This window comes from Rhinoraja longicauda, chromosome 19 (genome assembly GCF_053455715.1).
Source record: "Rhinoraja longicauda isolate Sanriku21f chromosome 19, sRhiLon1.1, whole genome shotgun sequence".
NCBI classification, from domain to species: domain Eukaryota; kingdom Metazoa; phylum Chordata; class Chondrichthyes; order Rajiformes; family Arhynchobatidae; genus Rhinoraja; species Rhinoraja longicauda.
The window spans coordinates 3,634,930-3,659,370 of record NC_135971.1 but is presented as its reverse complement, the minus strand read 5'-3'; the positions used below and the strand labels follow the sequence as shown (position 1 = coordinate 3,659,370).

General features: G+C 47.0%; 1 protein-coding gene and 1 pseudogene across 2 annotated transcripts in view; one reads left to right on the top strand and one right to left on the bottom strand.

Moving 5' to 3' along the window:
- Positions 1–24,441, top strand: part of LOC144602583 (uncharacterized) — a 56,075-nt gene that overhangs the window by 16,638 nt on the left and 14,996 nt on the right. The window contains exons 7-8 of the mRNA XM_078415711.1: positions 12,911–12,990; positions 15,009–15,113. Coding sequence (XP_078271837.1) covers positions 12,911–12,990; positions 15,009–15,113 — 185 coding nt within the window. The remainder of the gene's footprint in view (positions 1–12,910; positions 12,991–15,008; positions 15,114–24,441) is intronic.
- Positions 9,295–22,808, bottom strand: LOC144603016 (zinc-binding protein A33-like; annotated as a pseudogene). The gene is made up of 6 exons (XR_013548521.1): positions 22,370–22,808; positions 17,431–17,526; positions 17,107–17,340; positions 15,218–15,240; positions 15,016–15,134; positions 9,295–10,010 (listed from the first exon to the last, which is right to left on the bottom strand). The product of XR_013548521.1 is annotated as a zinc-binding protein A33-like (transcript).

Below are 24,441 nucleotides of genomic sequence, written 5' to 3'. Positions count from 1 at the left end.
GTTAACCTGGATCACGATTATGCGCCAGATGTGTTATAAAAACGGAGGGAATACACCGAAGCGAAAAGAATCCTGAAGGAGAAGAAAATCAGATTTCAAACTCCATTTCCGGCCAAGTTAAGAGTTTTCTACCAGGAGGGAACAGTGGTATATGGATCGGCGGGGGAGGCGACGGAGGATATGGCGAAGAGGGGACTCCCAGTGTCGGTCATCAAACACCCGGAGTCCCTTTTGGAGCGGATCCAGCATCTCACTTGGCGTAGTGCCGGGAGACCGGGGAACCGGGAGAGAACGGTCAGGAAAGTGGATTTCAAGGAAAAGTTACAGGCTTTTAGACGCCAGGACTCGGGATAATGACTGAACCGAAAGGTTCGAACGGCAGAGGTGACCAAAGGAAGCGGGTGAGTCGAGTTTTGATGTTGGGGAGTTTCAGGACCCATCTCCCATCGGAGGACAGACTTTAAGGCCTTGTTTTTACTCGTTACATTAAACGAGCATGGTATAGGCTATGAACACGGATATTACGTATATGTCGGGTGGACTCTTCTAACCGGGTAGCCGGATAGATGGACAGCTTTGGAACGGAAGAGCCACCGTTAGAAGACGGCCCTCTCCCACCTGTCAGGGGGAGAGGCAACATCTCAAAGCCCTCTCACCATCAGGGCTTTAATAGGGTCAAAATCAGGACCCCACAGTTGGAAGTCCGTTTATTTACTTTAGTGTTATTATTGTGTTTTTGTCCTGTAGTTGTTTTTTGGGGGCTGTTTCGTGCATGGATACTGGAGCTGGTATGGTTTATATACTTTTATTTCTTCTACTTATTGGACACTAAATGCAAACAGTTAAAATAGTAACTTATAATGTGAATGGCCTTATCAATCCTATTAAGAGAAGCAAGATATTAACCAAAATAAAGAGAGAGTCGAGATGGCCTTTCAACAGAGCATGCTAAACTAAAACGACTGGGCTTTAAACATCAGTACTCCTCATCATATAGTGCTGGTCATAGGAGGGGGGTGGCAATATTAATCTCTAGCAATATAAGTTTTGGTCCCACCTTTGAAAAGAGAGATCCAGAGGGGAGATATATCTTCATGAGAGATAATTTAGGCGGCTCATTGGTTACTCTGTTAAATATTTACGCTCCTCCCAACTCGGATTGGAAAAATTTTAAACAAGTGTTTGATTTGATAATATCTGAAACCCAGGGAGTATTAATCTGTGGGGGGGATCTTAATGTTAGATTAAATCCTAAACTGGACTCTTCGAATGTTCATATAGCTCAGACGAAATTGATAAATTAAAAAATTAATTTGGCAATGAATGATATTGGATTAATTGATGTATGGAGAGAACTAAATTTGTCAAAACGAGACTACACATATTTTTCTAATACACATTTGGCATATTCTCAGATTGATTATTTTCTTACCTTTGGAAAAGACCTTCATAGGGTTGTAAGCTGCGAGGTGGGGAGCATGGACCTTTCAGATCATAGTCCTGTGTATTTAAAACTACTTCTTGATCGATATCAAAGAGACACTTTATGGAGATTAAATACATATGTACTGACTCATATGAAAGAACAGATTAAGAATGATATTACAGAGTATCTGGAACTAAATGACAATGACGAAGTTTCACCTCTGATACTGTGGGATGCATGTAAAGCGGTGCTTCGGGGCAAGATAATAGGATACAGTGCTCACATAAAGAAAGCTAGACATGAAAAGTTAGATCGGCTGCAAGTGGAACTGAAACAACTGGAACAAAACCATAAGGATACAAATGATCAAAAAATCCGAGAACTACTTGTGAAGAAGAAGAATGAAATAAATGATATTTATACAAAAGATATAGAAAAAAAGTTGCTTTTTGTAAAACAGAAATATTATGATGGAGGAGGAAAAGCCAGTAAATTATTAGCCAATAAACTAAAAAAACAACAGGCAGAGAACACAATTCATAAAATAAAACACCCTGTAACTAATTTTACACACTATAAATTGAAGGAAATACAAAATTGTTTTGATATATATTTCAAAAGATTATATTTACAACCTCAAATCAGTGGGGAGAAAGTGGAGGATTTCTTTAATGAGATTCATTTGCCAAAATTGACCAGTGAACAGAGTAAGTCCCTTGTAGCTGAAATAACAGAGAAAGAAGTTAGGTCTGCTGTAGTACATCTTAAACCAAATAAGGCCCCGGGCCCAGACGGGTTCCCTTCAGAATGGTAGCGGGTAATGGTGGACTCATTGGTCCCTACGTTACAACGTACTTTCAATTGGGTTCTCAAAGAGAACGTAATACCCCCCTCCTGGAAGGAGGCAGTAATCTCATTGATTCCGAAAGAGGGAAAAGATAAATCTGTATGCAGTAATTTTAGGCCAGTGAGCGTACTCAATCAGGATTACAACATTTTTACTCACATACTGGCCAAACGATTAGAGTGTTTGCTACCACAAATTATTAGCCTGGATCAGACAGGGTTTGTTCGAGGGAGACAAACCCAAGACAACATTAGAAGGACATTGCACATAATTGACCACATAACAAAATTTAACTTAGAAGCAGTCCTAGTTGGGTTAGATGCCGAAAAAGCTTTTGATTGTGTAAATTGGTCTTTTTTGCTTAGAGTTTTAGATAGATTTGGATTTCACAATACTTTTATTAAAACAATACAGGCTCTTTATGATAGCCCAAGTGCAAGAATTAAAATTAACGGAGTAGTTTCAAAACCATTTTTGCTAGAAAGAGGAACAAGACAGAGATGTCCAATCAGCCCCCTTTTATTTGCGGTTTTTATCGAACCTTTGAGTCAGTGGATTATCCTGAATAATAATATCAAAGGAATAGTAATGAAAGTAGGGGAACAAAAGATTTCTTTATTTGCCGATGACGTATTGGTGTATTTGTCAGACCCTGAACAGTCTTTGTTACAGTTATTTTATGTTTTGTAACGATATGGATCCTTCTCTGGCTATAAGTTAAATGTTATAAAAACACAAATTCTTAGTTTCAAATATAGCCCCTCAGTAAAAGGGAAAAGTTTAATTTGAGGTGGGATGCAGAATCCATGAGATATCTGGGAATAAACATTCCAATAGATCTGACTAAACTGCACTTGCTTAACTACCTCCCATTGAACAATAAGATCAGGGAAGACATTAGGAGGTGGGACCTAATACCTTATCTTAATTTTGGATCTCGTATTGAATCGGTCAAAATGGTTATGTTACCGAGGCTGTTGTATCTCTTTCAATCACTTCCACTAGATATATCAGACCAACAATTTCAAGAATGGGATAAACATATCTCGAGGTATATTTGGCAGGGACAAAGACCAAGAATCAGATACCAGGGGTTACAACTGACCAAAAATAAAGGTGGGGTTGCACTCCCGTGCTTGAAAGACTATTATGCAGCTGCTCAGCTGAGAACATTAATTTATTGGTGCAACCCCGACTATTGTGCTAGATGGAAGGAGATTGAGATTGCTATAACAGAGGAATTTCCGATTCAGGCTGCAATCGGAGATAAGGAGTTAACAAATAAGTTAATTAATTTGGGAAACCCATGGATTCGATTATCACTTAAGGTATGGAATAAGGTCGTTACCCAAAATCATCTGAGGGATGCTGTGAAGGTTTTGAGATGGTGCACGTTTGATCCAGATTTTGTACCAAAAAGACAGGACACTAGTTTTAAAAGATGGAGTTCTCAAGGTTTGACATCATATTGCACATTTTTACATAAGGGGTCTATGAACAGCTTTGAGAATCTGAAGAGGCAATTTGGTTTGAATAATGATGATTTCTATAGATACCTTCAAATTCGCCATTATATAGATCAAATACAAAAGGAATGTGCAGAAGTAAAATGGGATAATATTTTGTTAAATGTATTTATTGATGCTTACCATGGAGGCTCAAAACAGAAAACCATCTCAAAATTATACAAGGGTTTACGGCAGAGAAAAGGCAACTCACTGCATGTAAAACAGATATGGGAAAGGGAAGGTAATCTGGTTCTAAAGGAAGAAACCTGGGAGAGCTTATGTGAGATACAATGGAAAACTTCAAGTTCAAATGTTTGGCGAGTGTTTTGCTGGAAAACCCTTATTAGGTTTTTTATTACACCAGTTCAAAAAAGGCATTACACAAATTCTTCTTCATGCTGGCGACAATGTGGGTGCCTTGAGGTAAACCATTTTCACATATTTTGGTCTTGTGTATCAGTGATCCCATTTTGGCAGGAGATTCGTAAAGTTTTACAAAAAGTTTTTTATATGGATATTCCATTTAAATTTGAGTTTTTATATTTTGGTGCTTTACCAGTACAAAAAGCTTCTATTAAAGATAAGTATCTTTTCCAGATCTTAAGTGCTGCCAGCAGGAAAGCTATTACTAGGAAGTGGTTGAAACCTGGAAAACCTAATGTGGATGACTGGATTAACATTGTATATGATATTTTTATAATGGAAAGGATAACTTTTGCTTTAAGATTGCAACAGGGAATATTTTTGAAAAGGTGGGAAAAATGGATGTTGTACATTATGCCCGTACGGCCATCATTTGTTTAAAGCGGATCTTTGTATCCTACTTCCGTGTCCTATCTCATTTTCCTTGATTTCATACCGCTCCAGAAGTAGTGATGAAATATTATAGAGGTATACCCCAAATGTTGGTTTTAGTTGTTTTTGTTTGTGTATGTAGTTAAGTTTTGGATATGATCAAATGTCCAGTAAGTCATTACCCATCCTTGTAGTGCTTCCAATACCTGTGGTATGATTTATTTTGGGATATGCAGTATTTGTTAACTACGGAGGGTTTAAGGTGAATGAGAATGTGTATCATTGTGGAATGTATGGAACTGGAAAATCAAAATCAAAATAGAATTATAAAAAAAACAAAGACTGGGTCGGCTGGGCTTGTATTCGCTGGAATTTAGAAGAATGAGAGGGGATCTTGTAGAAACATATAAAATTCTTAGAGGATTGGACAGGGTAGATGCAGGAAAAATGTTCCCGATGTTGGAGGAGTCCAGAACCAGGGGTCAAAGTTTGAGAATAAGGGGTCGGCCATTTAGTACTGAGATGAGGAAAAACCTTTTCACCCAGAGAGTTGTGAATCTGTGGAATTCTCTGCCACAGAAGACCGTGGAGGCCAGTTCACTAGATGTTTTCAAGAGAGAGTTAGATTTAGCTCTTAGGGCTAAGGGAATTAAGGGATATGGGGGAAAATCCAGAGTACTGATTTTGGATGATCAGCCATGATCATATTGAATGGTGGTGCTGGCTCGAAGGGCCGAATGACATATTCCTGCACCTATTTTCTATGTTTCTATAATCGAGCAATTATTTCTTCATTGTCGCGAAGTTTCAAGAGTTTTATTGTCATGTGTCTAGCGACGGAATAAATACTTGCAGCAGGCCAACAGATATGTTGATATATTACTCTGTAAAAAAACCCACAATAAACCATGATGTACTTACTTCCGTGTTTATCTTCTTCTTACCATCCGCCAAGAAGCAAATGGCCCTTCCTGATGGAGCAATGACTCACTTGTGACGTCTCCTAATTCAATGAGCTGCCAATAGACAATAGGTCCCAGAGGAGTACATTCGGCCCTTCGAGCCAGCACCGCCATTAAATGTGATCATGGCTGATCATTCTCAATCAGTACCCCGTTCCTGCCTTCTCCCCATACCGCCTGACTCCGCTATCCTCAAGAGCTCTCTCTAGCTCTCTCTTGAATGCATTCAGAGAATTGGCCTCCACTGCCTTCTGAGGCAGAGAATTCCACAGATTCACAACTCTCTGACCGAAAAAGTTTTCCTCGTCTCAGTTCTAAATGGCCTACCCCTTATTCTTAAACTGTAGCCCCTTGTTCTGGACTCCCCCAACATTGGGAACATGTTTCCTGCCTCTAACGTGTCCAACCCCTTAATAATCTTACACGTTTCGATAAGATCTCCTCTCATCCTTCTAAATTCCAGTGTATACAAGCCTAGTCGCTCCAGTCTTTCAACATATGACAGTCCCGCCATTCCGGGAATTAACCTAGTAAACCTACGCTGCACGCCCTCAATAACAAGAATATCCTTCCTCAAATTTGCTGTTTTGCTGCCTTTGCCTCTCACACTGTGGTCCGCTCTCCACGTCGACACCAATCACAGATTGTGGGACCGCTTTGCGTTCTCTCCCGTCCGCTGCTCGCAGGAGACCCTGAGTCTCCGGCCGCCGCCACTGTGATTCCCCATCCCTCTCTCAGGCTGAATTCTGCATTTAGTTTCCCGCACTTTCTCAGCCAACATCCCGAGGAACATCTGAACAGTCTATTGAACTGGACACGTTACTTCCTCTGGACTTTAACACTGACTTTGTGGCGACTCCCAAGGGTTGGGCCTTGTCACTATCGAACCCCTCGGCAGGGGAATGGACCAGTCCGTGGGGGCCATCAGCTACAGGGATAAAGGGCAGGGGTTTAGAAACATAGAAACATAGAAAATAGGTGCAGGAGTAGGCCATTCGGCCCTTCGAGCCTGCACCGCCATTCAATATGATCATGGCTGATCATTCAGCTCAGTATCCTGTACCTGCCTTCTCTCCATACCCCCTGATCCCTTTAGCCACAAGGGCCACAGCTAACTCCCTCTTAAATATAGCCAATGAACTGGTCTCAACTACCTTCTGTGGCAGAGAATTCCACAGATTCACCACTCTCTGTGTGAAAAAAAACGTTCTCATCTCGGTCCTAAAAGACTTCCCCCTTATCCTTAAACTGTGACCCCTTGTTCTGGACTTCCCCAACATCGGGAACAATCTTCCTGCATCGTTTATGCGCGATCGTTCTCTTCCAGACCCGACTGGACAAGAGAACAAGACCTAATACAATATAATACAATACAATCTATCTTTATTGTCATTGTACAGGGGTATGACGAGATTGGGAATGCGCCTCCCATACGACGCAATAAATTAATTAGTTAATCAGTATTAATTTAAACAACCCAATGAAACAAATTAGAACAGTTTTAAAACAGAATAAAGTGCAAGTAGATCTGTGTCGGATCACTGTGTGATGTGACCATCCGGCTCAGCAGGACCGGTTCATAGAAGCTATGGCCCTGGGGATGAAGTTGTTCCTGAGTCTGGAGGTGCGGGCGTAGAAGGCCTTGTATCGTCTGCCCGATGGTAGAAATTCGAACAGACTGTTGCAGGGGTGTGAGGAGTCTTTGTGGATGCTGGTGGCTTTTCTGAGGCATCGTGTGTTGTAGATGCCCTCCAAGGCTGGTAGCTGTGTTCCGAGGGTCCCCCCCGAAACACTTCATTTCGGGCTCCCTGCCTTAATTTCGGGCTTATCGACCGGCCACATTGGTGACCCCGACGCTCCATTGGTGTCGTAATGGAGTCAAAACACAGAGCCACCCCTCCGTCCGCCTCACAGGCCGACCAGGCCCTGTCTCTCGACGCGGTCTCCCGTCAAACTACCGACGTTCTGGACCGCCCGGCCTCCGATTTGTTTTCAGCAGGCTGAGGCTCAATTTCAGCTGCGGGGCATCACGGTGGACGGCACCCGCTATTTCTACCGCCGGCACCTGCATCCCTCCTGCACGTGGACATTGTGGGGCCTCTCCCGCCGTCCCGGGGCATCACCCACCTCCTCACGGTGGTGGACAGCTCCACGCGGTGGCAGGAGGCCATACCGCTGGCTGACACATCCACAGCTACATGCGCTCGTGTGTTATCCGCGCACTGGATTGCTCGCTTTGGGGTGCCGGTGGTCATCTCGTCAGACCGGAGGAGGCCACAGTTCACCTCTCAGCTGTGGGCGGCCATGGCTCGCCTGTTGGGCGTGCGGCTGCACCACACCACGGCCTATCACCCGCAGGCAAACGGCCTGGTGGAGAGGTTCCTCCGGCAGCTGAAGGCGCGACTCTCCGGCCCGGACTGGATGGTCGCACTGCCGTGGGTCTGGCTGGGCATCCGGAGGACCTGTCCTCATCTTCGGCGGAGCTGGTGTACTGGTCGCCGCTCACGGTGCCCGGGGAGTTCGTGCCCTCGGCGCCAGGGCAGCAGGGACCGCCCTCATCCGCCCTACAGCGCCTTCGCGAGTTGGCAAGCTCGCACCCGTGCCGACATCCCGCCATGGGGCATTCCGCCCACACGGGCTATCGGCCCTCCGGGTTTGCCCCTATGCTTTCCAGCGCCGTGACGCGCACCGGGCGCCGCTCCAGAGGCCGTATCGGGGCCCGTACCGGGTGCTGGAGCACGGGCAGACAACCTGTGTGCTGGACATGGGGGGGTCGTGTCGACTGACCGCGTAAAGCGGGCACATTTGGACATTGACCAGCCTGGGCTGATTGCCCAGCCTCGGCCGCGAGGTCGCCCCCCTTCGCGGCTCCCTCAACCTGTGCCTCCGCCGGCCGACATCCGTACGCGGTCCGGTCGGGTTCTGCGCCCGCCGGTGCGTTTGGTGCCTCCTGTTCTGTGGGGGAGGAGGGGGGGGCTCCCAAGGATCGGGCCATATCACTATCGAACACCTCGGTACGGGAAGGGACCAGTCCGGGAGCGGCCCTTAGCGACAGGGATAAAGGCCAGGGGGTTTAGGGCGCGATCGTTCCCTTGCAGACCCGACTGGACAAGAGAACAACAGCTAATAAAGTCCCTCCCGAAACACCTGGCTCCTCGCCTTCATTTCGGGCTTGTCGACGCGCCACAACTTCCAATATTTTCTGTACCTTCCCATTGCCAACGTTCATCCTTATTCTTCTCACTCCATGTAATTTCTAGCTCCGTTCGTCCTTCCAATCTACACCTCGAAGGTATCACAAAATGCTGGAGTAACTCAGCAGGTCAGGCAGCATCTCAGGAGAGAAGGAATGGGTGACGTTTCGGGTCGAGACCCCACTACAGACTGAAGAAGGGTCTCAACCCAAAAGGTCACCCATTCCTTCTCTCCTGAGATGCTGCCTGACCTGCTGAGTTACTCCAGCATTTTGTGATACCTTCGATTTGTCCCAGCATCTGCAGTTATTTTCCTATTTACACCTGGTCAGTCGGACCTATACCGCCCTCACCCGGATAAAATTAGCGCCACTTCATTATACCACAGACGGACATTAGAATCAGGGGGAGCCCGGAGCTCAGGTCCCGCGGCCGCTGCCGAACCCGCTGGAAGGGCGATTGTTTCAATCTTTATATTTTCACAAAAGTAATTTCTGTTCCGTTGCTGGACGCGGTCAACGCGTTAAAATGAACGGATCGACAGCTCTGATTTCTGTAGCAGTTTATTTCTCTCTTCCCACATTTACATTCCCCCTGGTTTTATTTCCGCGCTCACTGGTGTTTTTACGACGCGGAATTTGGGGATTAAATGGGAGCCGTTCAGCGCCGACCTGTTGTCCACCGGGTTTCTGCCCCACAGCCCCTGAGCCCCGCTCCTGACGCCGGTCCCGGGACCCGACCCCCTTCACACACCCGGAGCGGAACCGGAGCAGATTCTCAGGCACTGGTTTCCAACCCACGTCCAGAAAAAAGGATACAGTTTCTCCGTGAATTTATTTCCAGTGAAGGTGTGGAGATGGGACTTGGTGTCCGCGTCGTAAAATGAAACTGTCCCGGACTCGTAACTGAGATAAACTCCCACCCTCCCGGGGATGGGCCGGACGGGGAGACGGGATGGAGGGGAGGTGCCTACATTAACGTCGTTACCATCTCGCCTGATGCTCCAGACTCCAGTCTCTGGGGTCAGGACGCCCGCACCCTTCCTGTCTACAGACTCTGCGGCGACTCCCAGACTACAGCCCTGATTTGACCCGATCCCCACCTCCCAGTAATATCTCCCCGATGTGAATCCTTCCGATCCCAGGACGCACATATTTTGCATAAACCTCTTCCCGGTGTCAGGGAGTCTTCGCCTGCCACCGACATATTGCATGCTCTTACGATCACCAGACACGTGGAGCTGCCAATGCGCTGTTTCCACATCCAGGGCGACGGAGACTGGGGGGAGAAGCAGAGAATCAGAGAGTTCCCGGGGGGGGGGGTCGGGAGACTCGGCCTCGGACACAAACGGTCGGCCAACTGAAAGATTGCGCGGGGTTTTAACGTCGAGTGGAGAAGAAAGCCCTTTTCCGACGTGGTGGAGTTGCATTTGTGCAGAGGTGGGAGAAGACGATGGGGACAGCGAGATGTGGTGACGCCCTCAGAGCAACAGAGCCCGGTTCTTGGTTCTTTGTTCCTCCGAAATATTCCAAACGGAATTTATACTGGAGGTGGCGGGGTATGGACTTAAGGTAGAAGGGCCTATTGGAGAAGAAGAGCTGCCTTAAATTTAGTTGTGTCTGGTTGAGTAACTACAGTAGGGTGAAGACTATTCCATGCTTCAATTGTGCGAGGGAAGAATGAATTGCTATACTCATCTGTCTTGGTAGCTGGTATCTCAAATTGAAGAAAGCCAATGGAATGTTGGCCTTCATAACAAGGGGAGTTAAGTATAGGAGCAAAGAGGTCCTCCTGCAGTTGTACTGGGCCCAAGTGAAACCGCACCTGGGGTACTATGTGCAGTTGTGGTCTCCAAATTTGAGGAAGAATATTCTTGCTATTGAGGGCGTGCAGCAAAGGTTTACTAGGTTAATTCCTGGAATGGCGGGACTGTCCTATGTTGAAAGACTGGAGCGGCTAGGCTTGTATACACCGGAATTTAGAAGGATGAGAGGGAATCTTATCGAAACATATAAGATTGTTAAGGGGTTGGACACGTTAGAGGCAGGAAACATGTTCCCAATGTTGGGGGAGTCCAGAACCAGGGGCCACAGTTTAAGAATAAGGGGTAGGCCATTTAGAACGGAGACGAGGAAAAACTCTTTCAGTCATAAAGTTGTTAATCCGTGGAATTCTCTGCCTCAGAAGGCAGTGGAGGCCAATTCTCTCAATGCATTCAAGAGAGAGCTAGATAGAGCTCTTAAGGATAGCGGAGTCAGGGGTTATGGGGAGAAGGCAGGAACAGGGTACTGATTGAGAATGATCTGCCATGATCACATTGAATGATGGTGCTGGCTCGAAGGGCCGAAAGGCCAACACCTGCACCTATTGTCTATTGAATCGAATGCCCTCATCTACACCCGATGGGTTTGTGTTTGGTGTAGATGTGGTAATCTATGTCGAGCCGACCATAAAACATTATGTAAAAACAGGTCAAACGGTGGGCTTTACGTCTGTCTTGGAGAGTGTTCCCCCCCAATGAATTTAGAAGTTCGGTAACACTCGCTTCTCTCTCATAGGTATTTGTAACAAAACGAGCTGCCTGTACCTTTGGACACGTTCGATGGAAGAAATGTTTTTATTTGTGTATGGGTCCCATGCTATTCACGTTGTTCCCTTTATCACGCATCTGTTCATTAGTGCTGCTCGATTGTAATCGTGTATTGTCTTTCTGCCGACTGGTTGGCACACAACATAGGCTTTTCATTGTACCTCGGTGAGCCCGGTGATGGGGGACAATGAGCCGTATTCGGATGAAGTGGAAGGAACTGAGTGGGATAGAAAGACGAGGAGGAGGAGTTTCGGGATTGCGGGAAGGAGAATCAGGGATGGGAATAATGGACTGCGTTGACTACAAATTGGCATCAAGAACTCCAACAACATCAAACCAGCATTCGGATCGAGCGGATGTGGAGTGGATGTTTACCTAGCAGGACAGTCTGGGATTAGAGCCGAAAGCTTCGGAATAAAAGGACAAATATTTCTAATGTCTTCAGTCACAGGGTGGCGAATCTGTGGAATTCATGGAAGCAAAAAGCTGTGGAGGCCAAATCGATGGATATTTTTAAGGCAGAGAACGACAAAGTCTTGATTAGTAACTTAGTCCTGATAAGGCGTGGAAAAAGGACCTTCGGCTCAACTTGCCCATAGCATCCGCCATGTCCCAGCTACACCAGTCCCACCTGCCTGCGTTTGACCCATATCCTTCCAAACCTGTCCTATCCATCTACCTGTCTAACTTTCTTGAACGTTAGGATAGTCCGTGCACCAACTACCTCCTCTGGCAACCCGTTCCATACACCCACCACTCTTTGTTAGGACACAATAGACAATAGGTGCAGGAGTAGGCCATTTGGCCCTTCAAGCCAGCACCGCCATTCAATGTGATCATGGCTGATCATTCTCAATCAGTACCCCGTTCCTGCCTTCTCCCCATACCCCCTGACTCCGCTATTCTTAAGAGCTCTATCTACCTCTCTCTTGAATGCATTCAGAGAATTGGCCTCCACTGCTTTCTGGGACAGAGAATTCCACAGGTTCACAACTCTATGACTGAAAAAGTTTTTCCTCATCTCCGTTTCTAAAGGACCTACCCCTTATTCTTAAACTGTGGCCCCTGGTTCTGGACTCCCCCAACATTGGGAACATGTTTCCTGCCTCTAATGTGTCCAACCCCTTAATAATCTTATACGTTTTGATAAGATCCCCACTCATCCTTCTAAATTCCAGTGTATATAAGCCTAGTCGCTCCAGTCTTTCAACATATGACAGTCCCGCCATTCCGGGATTTAACCTAGTAAACCTACGCTGCACGCCCTCAATAGCAAGAATATCCTTCCTCAAATATGGATACTGCACACAGTACTCCAGGTGCGGTCTCACTAGGGCCCTGTACAACTGCAGAAGGACCTTTTGCTCCTATATTCAACTCCCCTTGTTATGAAGGCCAACATTCCATTGGCTTTCTTCACTGCCTGCTGTACCCGCATGCTTCCTTTCAGTGACTGATGCACTAGAACACCCAGATATCGTTGTACATCCCCTTTTCCTAACTCAGATTCCTATTAAGTCCTTACTCCCTCATCTTAACCCGATGTCCTCTGGTCGCCGATTCACTCACTTTGTTTGTTGTTAAACAGGTTTCAAAAATGCAGTCAACGCTGCCGCAATCTCTTCGCTTGCCACGCCCAATATCCTAGAATATGTTGCAACAGACATGGCGAAATACCACTTGGGCATCTTACAACTCAGCGGTATGAATATTAATCTCAATAACTTCAAGTAACCCTTGCGTAAGAAGGAACTGCAGATGCTGGTTTAAACCGAAGATAGACAGAAAATATTGGATTAGCTCAGCGTGAAAGGCGGCCTCTCTGGATAGAAGAAATGGGTGAGGATTCGGGTCGAGACCCTTCTTCAGACTGAAGTCAGGGGAGAGGGAGATACAGATATAAGGTAGTGTAAGGTGTGAAAACGAGACAAAGGGGTTGGAGATCAAGGAATATGTGGAATCAAAGCAAACAGAGACAAAATGTAATCGGAGACAGTCAGACTGGTTGGAGAACTGGGAAGGGGGAGGGATGGAGAGAGAGGGAAAGCAAGGGTTACTTGAATTTAGCGAAGTCAATATTCATACCGCTGGGGTGTGAAATAGGATGTGCTGTTTCTCCAAACCCTCACTCTGACAGTGGAGGAGGCCCAGGACAGAAAGGTCAGAGTAGGAATGGGAGGGGGAGCTAAAGTGTTTAGCAGCTGGGAGATCAGGTAGGCAGAGGCGGACTGAAGAAGGGTCTCGACCCGAAACGTCAGACATTCCTTCTGTCCAGTGATGCTGCCTGTCCCGCGAGTTACTCCAGCATTGTGTGTATATCTTCGGTTTAAAGCAGCATCTGTAGTTCCTTCCTCCACATCAGTTCAGATATTGAACCTTTGTTACCACCGTACACTATCCGTACTCTATTGCCTCGTCAGTCTAGGATAATCTCTCTCAATGCAGTTGCGACATTTTCTATCATCAGTGGCACAGTTCTTTAACATCCCTCCCTATCACATCGGAAACACCTGGATCCTGATTCTTTGAGCTATCTGTCCTTCGCCTCTTATCAACCATGTCTTTGCAATGCCTTCAACATCAGAGATCCCTTTAGTAATCGTGACCATACATTCACCCGCTTCACTGCATTGAAATCAGTAGCTTTTAGCAGATCAACCCCATTGTGTGCATGAAACCGGCCTTGCGTGTCCGTACTTTCAAATGCATTTGATCCACTCTCCACATTGTCCTCAATCTCCCCCTTGCTGACCTACAAGGTTCCTTGGCGAGTAGGGCTGAAGACAATTCGAAAGTGTGTTATACATACGTTGAATCAAGAGGGTATCAATGGAGAGAGGGTTACACCTGTTGGACAAAGGAAGTAATTCGTGTCTGAAGTGCCTCACCAGTCCGGTATTAAAGGTATCACAAAATGCTGGAGTAACTCAGCAGGTCAGGCAGCATCTCTGGAGAGAAGGAATGGGTGACGTTTCGGGTCGAGATCCTTCTTCAGACAAATGATTCCTTTCCTCTGCCACCGCAGGAGATGCAACACCTGTCCCTTTACCTCCCCCCTCAACTCCATCCAAGGACCCAAACAGTTTTTCCAGGTGAGACAGCGGTTCACCTGCACCTCCTCCAATCTCATCTATTGTATCCGCTGCTCTAGATGTCAACTTCTTTACATCGGCGAAACCAAACGCAGGCTCGGCAATCGTTTCGCTCAACATCTTCGCTCAGTCCGCCATTACCAACCTGATCTCCCGGTGGCTGAGCACTTCAACACCCCCTACCACTCCCAGTCTGACCTTTCTGTCATGGGCCTCCTCCAGTGCCATAGTGAGGCCCACCGGAAATTGGAGGAACAGCACCTCATATTTTGCATGGGCAGCTTGCAGCCCAGCGGTATGAACATTGACTTCTCCAACTTTAGACAGTTCCTCTGTCCCTCTCTTCCCCTCCCCCTTCCCAGTTCTCCCTCTAACTTCCTGTCTCCACCTTTATCCTTCCTTTGTCCCGCCCCCCCTGACATCAGTCTGAAGGGTCTTGACCCGAAACGTTACCCATTCCTTCTCTCCTGAGATGCTGCCTGACCCGCTGAGTTACTCCTGCATTTTGTGAATAAATACCTTCGATTCCGGTAGTAAATAGACCCTTTACATATAACTGATACTTCAATATCTCCAATGGGCTTTTTTTTTTAGGTTTTACCTCTTGGAACGCCAGCGGGCACTTCCGTGAACACCGTGTTCAACAAAAATGGGCGATCGAACCTTTCAACGGCCAGGGCACCCTCTGCTACTGACAGCGTCAGGGCTTCATCACTCACCCTGCATTAATTAAACAACTAGTTAGAAGACCAACGTCCAATGTTTCCTGAGTTATATTCCAAAAACAACACAGCGAGCCTCACCTCCTCTTCCGAAGAGTTTCCTCCTGAAATACATAACAACAGAAAGATCAATTAATTTCCACATCGTGACAGCAAGGAAGTTCAGCCAAATTGTTACAATTTGCCAACAGATCCCGGCTTCCAATGCTGGTGTAGCTTCTCGACCCAGAACATCTACCAACCTTTACCCCCACCTCTTTGTATTCACTGGAGTTTAGAAGAATGAGAGGGGATCTTATAGAAACATGGAAAATTATAAAAGGATTGAACAAGCTAGATGCAGAAAAAATGTTCCCAATGTTGGGCGAGTCCAGAACCAGGGGCCGCAGTCTCAGAATAAAGGGGAGGCCATTTAATATCAAGGTGAGAAGAAACTTTTTCACCCAGAGATTTGTGAATTTGTGGAATTCTCTACTTTTGCGGTTGCAGCTCCTAGACTGTGGAACAGCATCCCTCTCCCCATCAGAACTGCCCCCCTCCATCGACTCCTTTAAGTCCAGGCTCAAAACCTATTTCTACTCACTAGCGTTTGAGGCCCTCTGAGGGGGCGCTGTGAACTGTTTATGTATGTGCTGCTATGTTTGTGTGCCATTGTATGTTCGTTTCTTAGTACCTCAACTGATGTGCGGCACTTTGGTCAATGTGGGTTGTTTTTAAATGTGCTATACAAATAAAATTGAATTGACTTGACTTGACTTGATCGAGGGCAGTGGAAGCCAAATCACTGGATGCATTTAAGAGAGAGTTTGATAGAGCTCTGGGAGCTAGTGGAATCAAGGGATATGGGGAGAAGGTAGGCACGGGTTATTGATTGTGGACGATCAGCCATGATCACAATGAATGGCGGTGCTGGCTCGAAAGGCTGAATGGCCTCCTCCTGCATCTATTTTCCATGTTTCTATGCTTGCAAAAGTTATTTCGCCAGCTTGTGAGGAGATATTACGTGAGTCTGCGTGAGAATTAGGCCCAGTAAACATGGAAAGATATTACTAGCTCAGTGTCATAACTGCTGATCCAGAGTAGAGTGCAGCTGTACTTGTGTAAGGAAAGCAGTAACTATGGCCCTGGAACAAACGCACCATTTATTCAGAGACACAAGACATGGCGGATTCGGGAGCAGGCATGTACCGATGATGCTTCGGTACCGGAGCCTTCTTGTGTCTTGTGGAGTAGAGGGGGTAGAGCTGGTAAAGAGGGGCAAGGAGAAGGACACAGGGCAAGTATTGGCAATTGACAGGTGGATTCGGCTGAGGAAGGACGTTGGTGAGATGGGCGGAGATATCCACCGCCAATGCAGATAGGGACAAAGATGGCCTCAGGATTGGAATATGTTCAGGATGAAAGATGGTGAATGGAACAAAATGCTTGTCAAAATGTACCGTTGGAATCACTCCCATTCTTGACTGAAATGGCACAGAGGCTTAGGGTGGGTAATGACTGTATCAAAGGAACATTGAAAATATGGTCAGAAGTACGAAAGAAATTAAAACTGTCGAATTCCATTTGTATGGCCACTAAAATAGTGATAAACCCAGATTTTTTACCTTCTACTATGGACTCAGGGTATAACAATTGGTCAAACAAGGGGTTAATATATATCGCCCAAGTGTTTAATGGACAGATCACGAAGTCATTCGAACAACTTGCACAGGAATTTAATCTACCAGCTCATGACTTTTTATAAATTCCTACAACTACGACATTACCTTCAGAAACATAAGGAATGGGAGAATATTTGTAAAAAAACATCCAAATTAGAGGAACTGTTAAGTATAAGAAAATAACTGCAGATGCCGGTCGGTACAAATCGAAGGTATTTATTCACAAAATGCTGGAGTAACTCAGCAGGTCTGAAGAAGGGTCTCGACCCGAAACTTACTCTAAACCAAACTGAAAATGTAACCCCTTACCTTCAGAAACATCAAACTGTCCGTTAGGTTCAGCTGATCCTGTAGCTTCAAGCATTTCTCTGGCATAGAGTTTATCTCCTCTTGAATCGCTCGGAGATTCTTTTCCATTGGATTTAGAACGCTGTTCTCTTCTTCCAGAAGATCCTTGAGAAAGAGCAGCTCTTTCTCATTGAGAATCTGGCGCAGTTCAGCAAATACCGATGTGATGTAGGTCACCAGGTTCTGATACTGTTCCTGTCAAATGAAAGGTGAAGGTCAATATTATCGAGCCTGGAATCTAAGACAAATAGCACAAGATCAGAGAAGGGAAACTGGAAACCTTACCTGGACTCCAGAAATCTTCTCTTTCTGTTGCTGCTCCATTTCCTCCATCGCTGATTTATTTTTTGTGAGAGTTTCCAAAGATGTTTTAATCTTCTCCTGGGATTGAGGTTCAGATTCAGTCAGTAAAAGAATTAGACCAGACGGAACCAATGGACTGCAGAAACGGAACTGTACATGAACGTTTACAAAAATACACAGACTGCTGGGGAACTTGGCGGGTCAGGAAGCGTATCGGTGGAGAGCCGTAGGCGACATTTTGGGTCAGAATCTTTCTTTGGACTGATTGGAGTAGGTGGGAAAGATGGGCCAGGAATACATCTGGCCAAGTGATGCCCCCATCACTTGTATCCACCTATCACCTAGCAGATGCATTCCTGGCCCATCATTCCTCCCCCCTGGGGGGGGGGGGGGGGAGGGGTAGGGGTTTGGCAGCAGGTTGGTCAAAGGCCATACATGAAAAGACAAAAATAAGGGAAGTAAGGAAACAAGAGGTGCGAATTGTAAAGCCAGAGGAAAGAATATAGATGGGGAGGGGTTGGGGATGGGAAGGAGGAAATGGTTGCACTGCCAGGTGTGGCATCTCTATACTAAAACCCTTGTTTGTTTGTTTGTTTGTTCCTGAACTACAGCCAAAGCGGAACACGATAGCGCGACAATTTTAGGCCCATCTTACTCAACGTCGTCCCTTTGGTGCTAATGGAAGAAGTTTCATTGAAATCGGTGTGATATTTTTTAAGTTATTCACATTTTAAAGTTTAAATCTATCTCCGAGGGAGGGAGGGCGGGTGGAGGGAGGGAGGGAGAAGGATGGAGGATAAGGGGGATGCAGTGGGGGAGGGGAAGGGGAGGGGGAAAGGGAGGAGGGGGTAGGGAGGGGGAGGGGGTTGTGAGCTGGGGCAGGGAGGGGGAGGGGAGGAGGGAGGGAGGGGAGGCAGGGGGGAGGGGGAATAGGGGGATGGTGGAGAGGAGAGGGGGAAGGGGGCGAGGGATGGAGGAGAGGGTGCTGCACCAATGCAGGAGAGGTTTGGGCCCAGTAACTTGGTCTAGTAAGGCAAGGCAAGGCAAGTTTATTTATATAGCACATTTCAATAGACAATAGACAATAGGTGCAGGAGTAGGCCATTCAGCCCTTCGAGCCAGCACCGCCATTCAATGCGATCATGGCTGATCACTCTCAATCAGTACCCCGTTCCTGCCTTCTCCCCATACCCCCTCACTCCGCTATCCTTAAGAGCTCTATCCAGCTCTCTCTTGAAAGCATCCAACGAACTGGCCTCCACTGCCTTCTGAGGCAGAGAATTCCACACCTTCACCACTCTCTGACTGAAAAAGTTCTTCCTCATCTCCGTTCTAAATGGCCTACCCCTTGTTCTTAAACTGTGGCTCCTTGTTCTGGACTCCCCCAACATCTAATGTGTCGAATCCCCTAATTATCTTATATATTTCAATAAGAATCCCCCTCATCCTTCTAAATTCCAGTGTATACAAGCCTAATTGCTTCAGCCTTTCAACATACGACAGTCCCGCCATTCTGGGAATTAACCTAGTGAACCTACGCTGCACACCCTCAATAGCAAGAATATCCTTCCTCAAATTTGGAGACCAAAACTGCACACAGTACTCCAGGTGCGGTCTCATGATGGCCCTGTACAACTGCAGGAGGACCTCTTTGCTCCTAATAATAATCTGCCTTTATATTCTTACTTCCAAAGTGAATAACCTCACACTTATCTACATTAAACTGCATCTGCCATGTATCGGCCCACTCACACAACCTGTCCAAGTCACCCTGCAGCCTTATTGCATCTTCCTCACAATTCACACTACCCCCCAGCTTAGTATCATCTGCAAATGGGCTAATGGTACTTTTAATCCCTTCATCTAAGTCATTAATGTATATCGTAAATAGCTGGGGTCCCAGCACCAAACCTTGCGGTACCCCACTGGTCACTGCCTGCCATTCCGAAAGGGACCCATTTATCCCCACTCTTTGCTTTCTGTCTGTCAACCAATTTTCTATCCATGTCACTACCCTACCCCCAATACCATGTGCTCTAATTTTGCCCACTAATCTCCTGTGTGGGACCTTGTCGAAGGCTTTCTGAAAGTCGAGGTACACCACATCCACTGACTCTCCCCTGTCAATTTTCCTCTTTACATCCTCAAAAAAGTCCAGTAGATTTGTCAAGCATGATTTCCCCTTCGTAAATGCATGCTGACTCGGAATGATCCTGTTACTGCTATCCAAATGCTCAGCAATTTCGTCTTTTATAATTGACTCCAGCATCTTCCCCACCACTGATGTCAGACTAACTGGTCTATAATTACCCGTTTTCTCTCTCCCTCCTTTCTTAAAAAATGAAATAACATTTGCTATCCTCCAATCCACAGGAACTGATCCTGAATCTATAGAACATTGAAAAATGATCTCCAATGCTTCCACTATTTCTAGAGCCACCTCCTTAAGGACCCTGGGATGCAGACTACCAGGCCCTGGGGATTTATCAGCCTTCAGTCCCATCAGTCTACCCAAAACCATTTCCTGCCTAATGTGGATTTCCTTCAGTTCCTCCATCACCCTAGGTTCTCCGGCCCCTAGAACATTTGGGAGATTGTGTGTATCTTCCTCAGTGAAGACAGATCCAAAGTAACGGTTTAACTCGTCTGCCATTTCTTTGTTCCCCATAATAAATTCCCCTGCTTCTGTCTTCAAGGGACCCACATTTGCTTTGACTATTTTTTTCCTCTTCACGTACCTAAAAAAACTTTTGCTATCCTCCTTTATATTATTGGCTAGTTTACCCTCGTACCTCATCTTTTCTCCCCGTATTGCCTTTTTAGTTAACTTTTGTTGCTCTTTAAAAGAGTCCCAATCCTCTGTCTTCCCACTCTTCTTTGCTATGTTATACTTCCTCTCCTTAATTTTTATGCTGTCCTTGACTTCCCTTGTCAGCCACAGGTGTCTCTTACTCCCCTTAGAGTCTTTCCACCTCTTTGGGATAAATTGATCCTGCAACCTCTGCATTATTCCCAGGAATACCTGCCATTGCTGTTCTACCGTCTTCCCTGCTAGGGCCTCCTTCCAGTCACTTTTGGCCAGCTCCTGCCTCATGCCTCTGTAATCCCCTTTGCTATACTGTAATACTGCAATGGCAATTCAAAGTGAGCATAAAAATACAGAACAAGGAGAAAAGGTAGGAAAACACAGATAATAAGAGTAATAAGATAAATAAATAAGTTATAAGTAAGATTAATAGAGGAATGATTAGTAGAGTAATAGTTGGGAATTAAAGTGTTGTGGGTGGTGTTGGTTTGTTATGTATGGATGTAGTTTGGTTACCTACAAACTGTAAATGTTAATGTTTATGCTGAAAGAATTACACGAGAAATTCCGAGCTTGACAAGCGGAATTTGAGGCGCTATTCCTTCAGTTTGCAATCAAGCAAAACAGAAGCCCAGGGCAGAAAAGTCAGCGTAGGAATGCAAAGGAGAGTTAAACTGATTAGCAACCGGTAGATCCATCGGGGCTTGGCAGGGGTACTCGCGGAACCGGTGGCTCAATCTACCCTCTCGCCTCGCCGGTGTAATGGAGGGCTCGCCGGGAACACGGGATGCAGTGGGTGAGGGTAACAGGTGGTGCACAAATACCCCCCTCTCTCTCTCTCTCAGGGGTCCCTTGATGGGTGTAAGACAGACAGAAAGCAAAGAGTGGGGATAAATGGGTCCCTTTCAGAATGGCAGGCAGTGACTAGTGGCGTACCGCAAGGCTCAGTGCTGGGACCGCAGCTATTTACAATATACATTAATGACTTGGATGAAGGGATTAAAAGTACCATTAGCAAATTTGCAGATGATCCAAAGCTGGGTGGTAGTGTGAACTGTGAGGAAGATGCTATGAGGTTGCAGGGTGACTTGGACAGGCTGTGTGAGTGGGCGGATGCATGGCAGATGCAGTTTAATGTGAATAATTGTGAGGTTTTCCACTTTGGTGGTAAGAATAGGAAGGCAGAGTATTATCTAAATGGTGTCAAGTTAGGAACAGGGAACGTACAACGAGATCTGGGTGTCCTAGTGCATCAGTCACTGAAAGGAAGCATGCAGGTACAGCAGGCAGTGAAGAAAGCCAATGGAATGTTTGCCTTCATAACAAGAGGAGTTGCGTATAGGAGCAAAGAGGTCCTTCTGCAGTTGTACAGGGCCCTAGTGAGACTGCACCTGGAGTACTGTGTGCAGTTTTGGTCTCCAAATTTGAGGAAGGATATTCTTGCTATTGAGGGCGTGCAGCGTAGGTTTACTAGGTTAATTCCCGCAATGGCGGGACTATCATATGTTGAAAGACTGGAGCGACTAGGCTTGTATACACTGGGATTTAGAAGGATGACAGGAGATCTTATCGAAACGTATAAGATTATTAAGGGGTTAGACACGTTAGAGGCAGGAAACATGTTCCCAATGTTGGGGGAGTCCAGAACAAGGGGCCACAGTTTAAGAATAAGGGGTAGGCCATTTAGAACTGAAATGAGGAAAAACTTTTTCAGTCAGAGAGTTGTGAATCTGTGGAATTCTCTGCCTCAGAAGGCAGTGGAGGCCAGTTTGTTGGATGCTTTCAAGAGAGAGCTGGATAGAGCTCTTAAGGATAGCGGAGTGAGGGGTTATGGGGAGAAGGCAGGAACGGGGTACTGATTGAGAATGATCAGCCATGATCACATTGAATGGCGGTGCTGGCTCGAAGGGCCGAATGGCCTCCTCCTGCACTTATTGTCTATTGTAAGGGAGAAGGTATAGCCACAGGTGTCTCATGTCTTACTGAAGGTGGGGCGGGTTCATGGGGAAGGGGTGGTTCGTGTGGGAAACTGAGTGCAAAACAGCAGTCGCCGAGGGTGCGGTCTCTGCGAAAGGCGGAAATGGAAAATCACCAGATGCTCTTTGTTTTTTTTACCTTGAAGATTTCCACTGCTTCTTTAATCGGCATGAAGAGGTGCTCTCTGTGTTCCCGCGCGTCTCGGCAGATCAGGCAGATTAGTTGTTTGTCTGTTTCGCAAAACAGCTTCAGTTCTTCCTGGTGTTCCTCGCAGTGAAGTTTACTTTTCTTGCTTTCCGTTTTCGGGCTGAGTGTTCGAGCTTTCTCGGTGATACTCACCAGGGCCCGATTCATCCTGAGGCTGCGGTCTGCAAACTCCTCTCTGCACTCCGGGCAGGAGTTTCTCCCCTCCCTGTCCCAACTCTGCGTGATGCAGGAGCGGCAGAAGTTGTGCCCGCACTCCAGCATCACCGGATCGGTGAAGAAATCCAGGCAGATGGGACAAACCGCGTCCTCGGTCCAACACTCGGACTGAGCCATCGAAGCCATTTTCAATTCCCGGAACTTCCTAATTCACGCCGAGCCCTGGAGTATCGCGAGTGTTCAAATGTGCGCTGGCAGCAAAGGATGAACAATACTAATAAACCACACCAAGCACACCACCGCGTGTGGGCGGGGCCATGGAGCGGTTGGTGCAGCGTGTGGGCGGGGCCCAGGAGCGGTTGGAGCAGCGTGTGGGCGGGGCCCAGGAGCGGTTGGTGCAGCGTGTGGGCGGGGCCCAGGAGCGGTTGGAGCAGGCGTGTGGGCGGGGCCCTGGAGCGGTTGGTGCAGCGTGTGGGCGGGGCCCAGGAACGGTTGGAGCAGCGTGTGGGCGGGGCCCAGGAGCGGTGGGTGCAGCGTGTGGGCGGGGCCCAGGAGCGGTTGGAGCAGGCGTGTGGGCGGGGCCCTGGAGCGGTTGGTGCAGCGTGTGGGCGGGGCCCAGGAACGGTTGGAGCAGCGTGTGGGCGGGGCCCAGGAGCGGTTGGAGCAGCGTGTGGGCGGGGCCCAGGAGCGGTGGAGCAGCGTGTGGGCGGGGCCCTGGAGCGGTTGGTTCAGCGTTGGTTTAAAAACGTTCCCTCACACTTCAAAAGAAGTGGTCTTTAGGAAGCCGCTAATTGGTGGAAGCGGACTAGAGGAAGCAGCTGATTGGTGGAAGCGGACTAGAGGAAGCAGCTGATTGGGCGTAACCCCAGGGTTGTATTTCTGCTTTTTGTTCGTACTTTTAGTTCAGGGTTCAGTGAGTTCAGGGTTCAGTGAGTTCAGGGTTCAGTGAGTTCAGGGTTCAGTGAGTTCAGGGTTCAGTGAGTTAAGGGTTCAGTGAGTTCAGTGTTCAGTGAGTTAAGGGTTCAGTGAGTTCAGGGTTCAGTGAATTAAGGGTTCAGTGAGTTCAGGGTTCAGTGAGTTCAGGGTTCAGTGAGTTCAGGGTTCAGTGAGTTCAGGGTTCAGTGAGTTCAGGGTTTAATGAGTTCAGGGTTCAGTGCTTTTTAGTAAAGGTACAGTATAAAGCAAGGGTGTCAAACTCATTTTCACCCCGGGCCACATCAGCATTATGGTTGCCCTCAAAGGGCCGTTTGTAACTGTAAGACTGTATAAATGTAACTAATCCTTAACATATTGTTAAATAACTGTCTGCATTTGATTATTATTTATTGAAATGAACAAATATTGTACATGCATTAACATAAATGTAAAAATATATGTAAGCACATTGACAAATTGGGCCCGTTCTTCGTAGGGTTTCCATTTCGACCTGGGGAAATCGCGTTTTTTCTTTAAAATAAATTGTCTCTTAAAAAAAAAAAAAGAATCTCAAAGGGGGGGGGGAGGTGGAGAGGGGAGGGGTGGGTGAGATGGGGAAAGGGGAGAGGGATCCTCTGACACCGTCCTGCCAGCGGCCATCTTCTTTCTCCTTCACTGTGGTGCCGTGCTCCTCCAGGGGAGGGGGAGCGCAATTAAAGGCGGTACAGGGAAGGGGAGAGGGTGTGACCGAGGAGCCTTGGACCCAAAGCCTCTCCTGTATTGGTGTAGCATCCTCAACCCCCTACTCAACCCCCCTGATCCCTCCTCTCCCTACCCCCCACTCTCCCATTTTCCCTGACCCCCACTGTCCCCCTTCTCCCCAGCCCACTCTCTCATCCCCCCCATCAACACCCCTTCCTCCCCCCCACCCC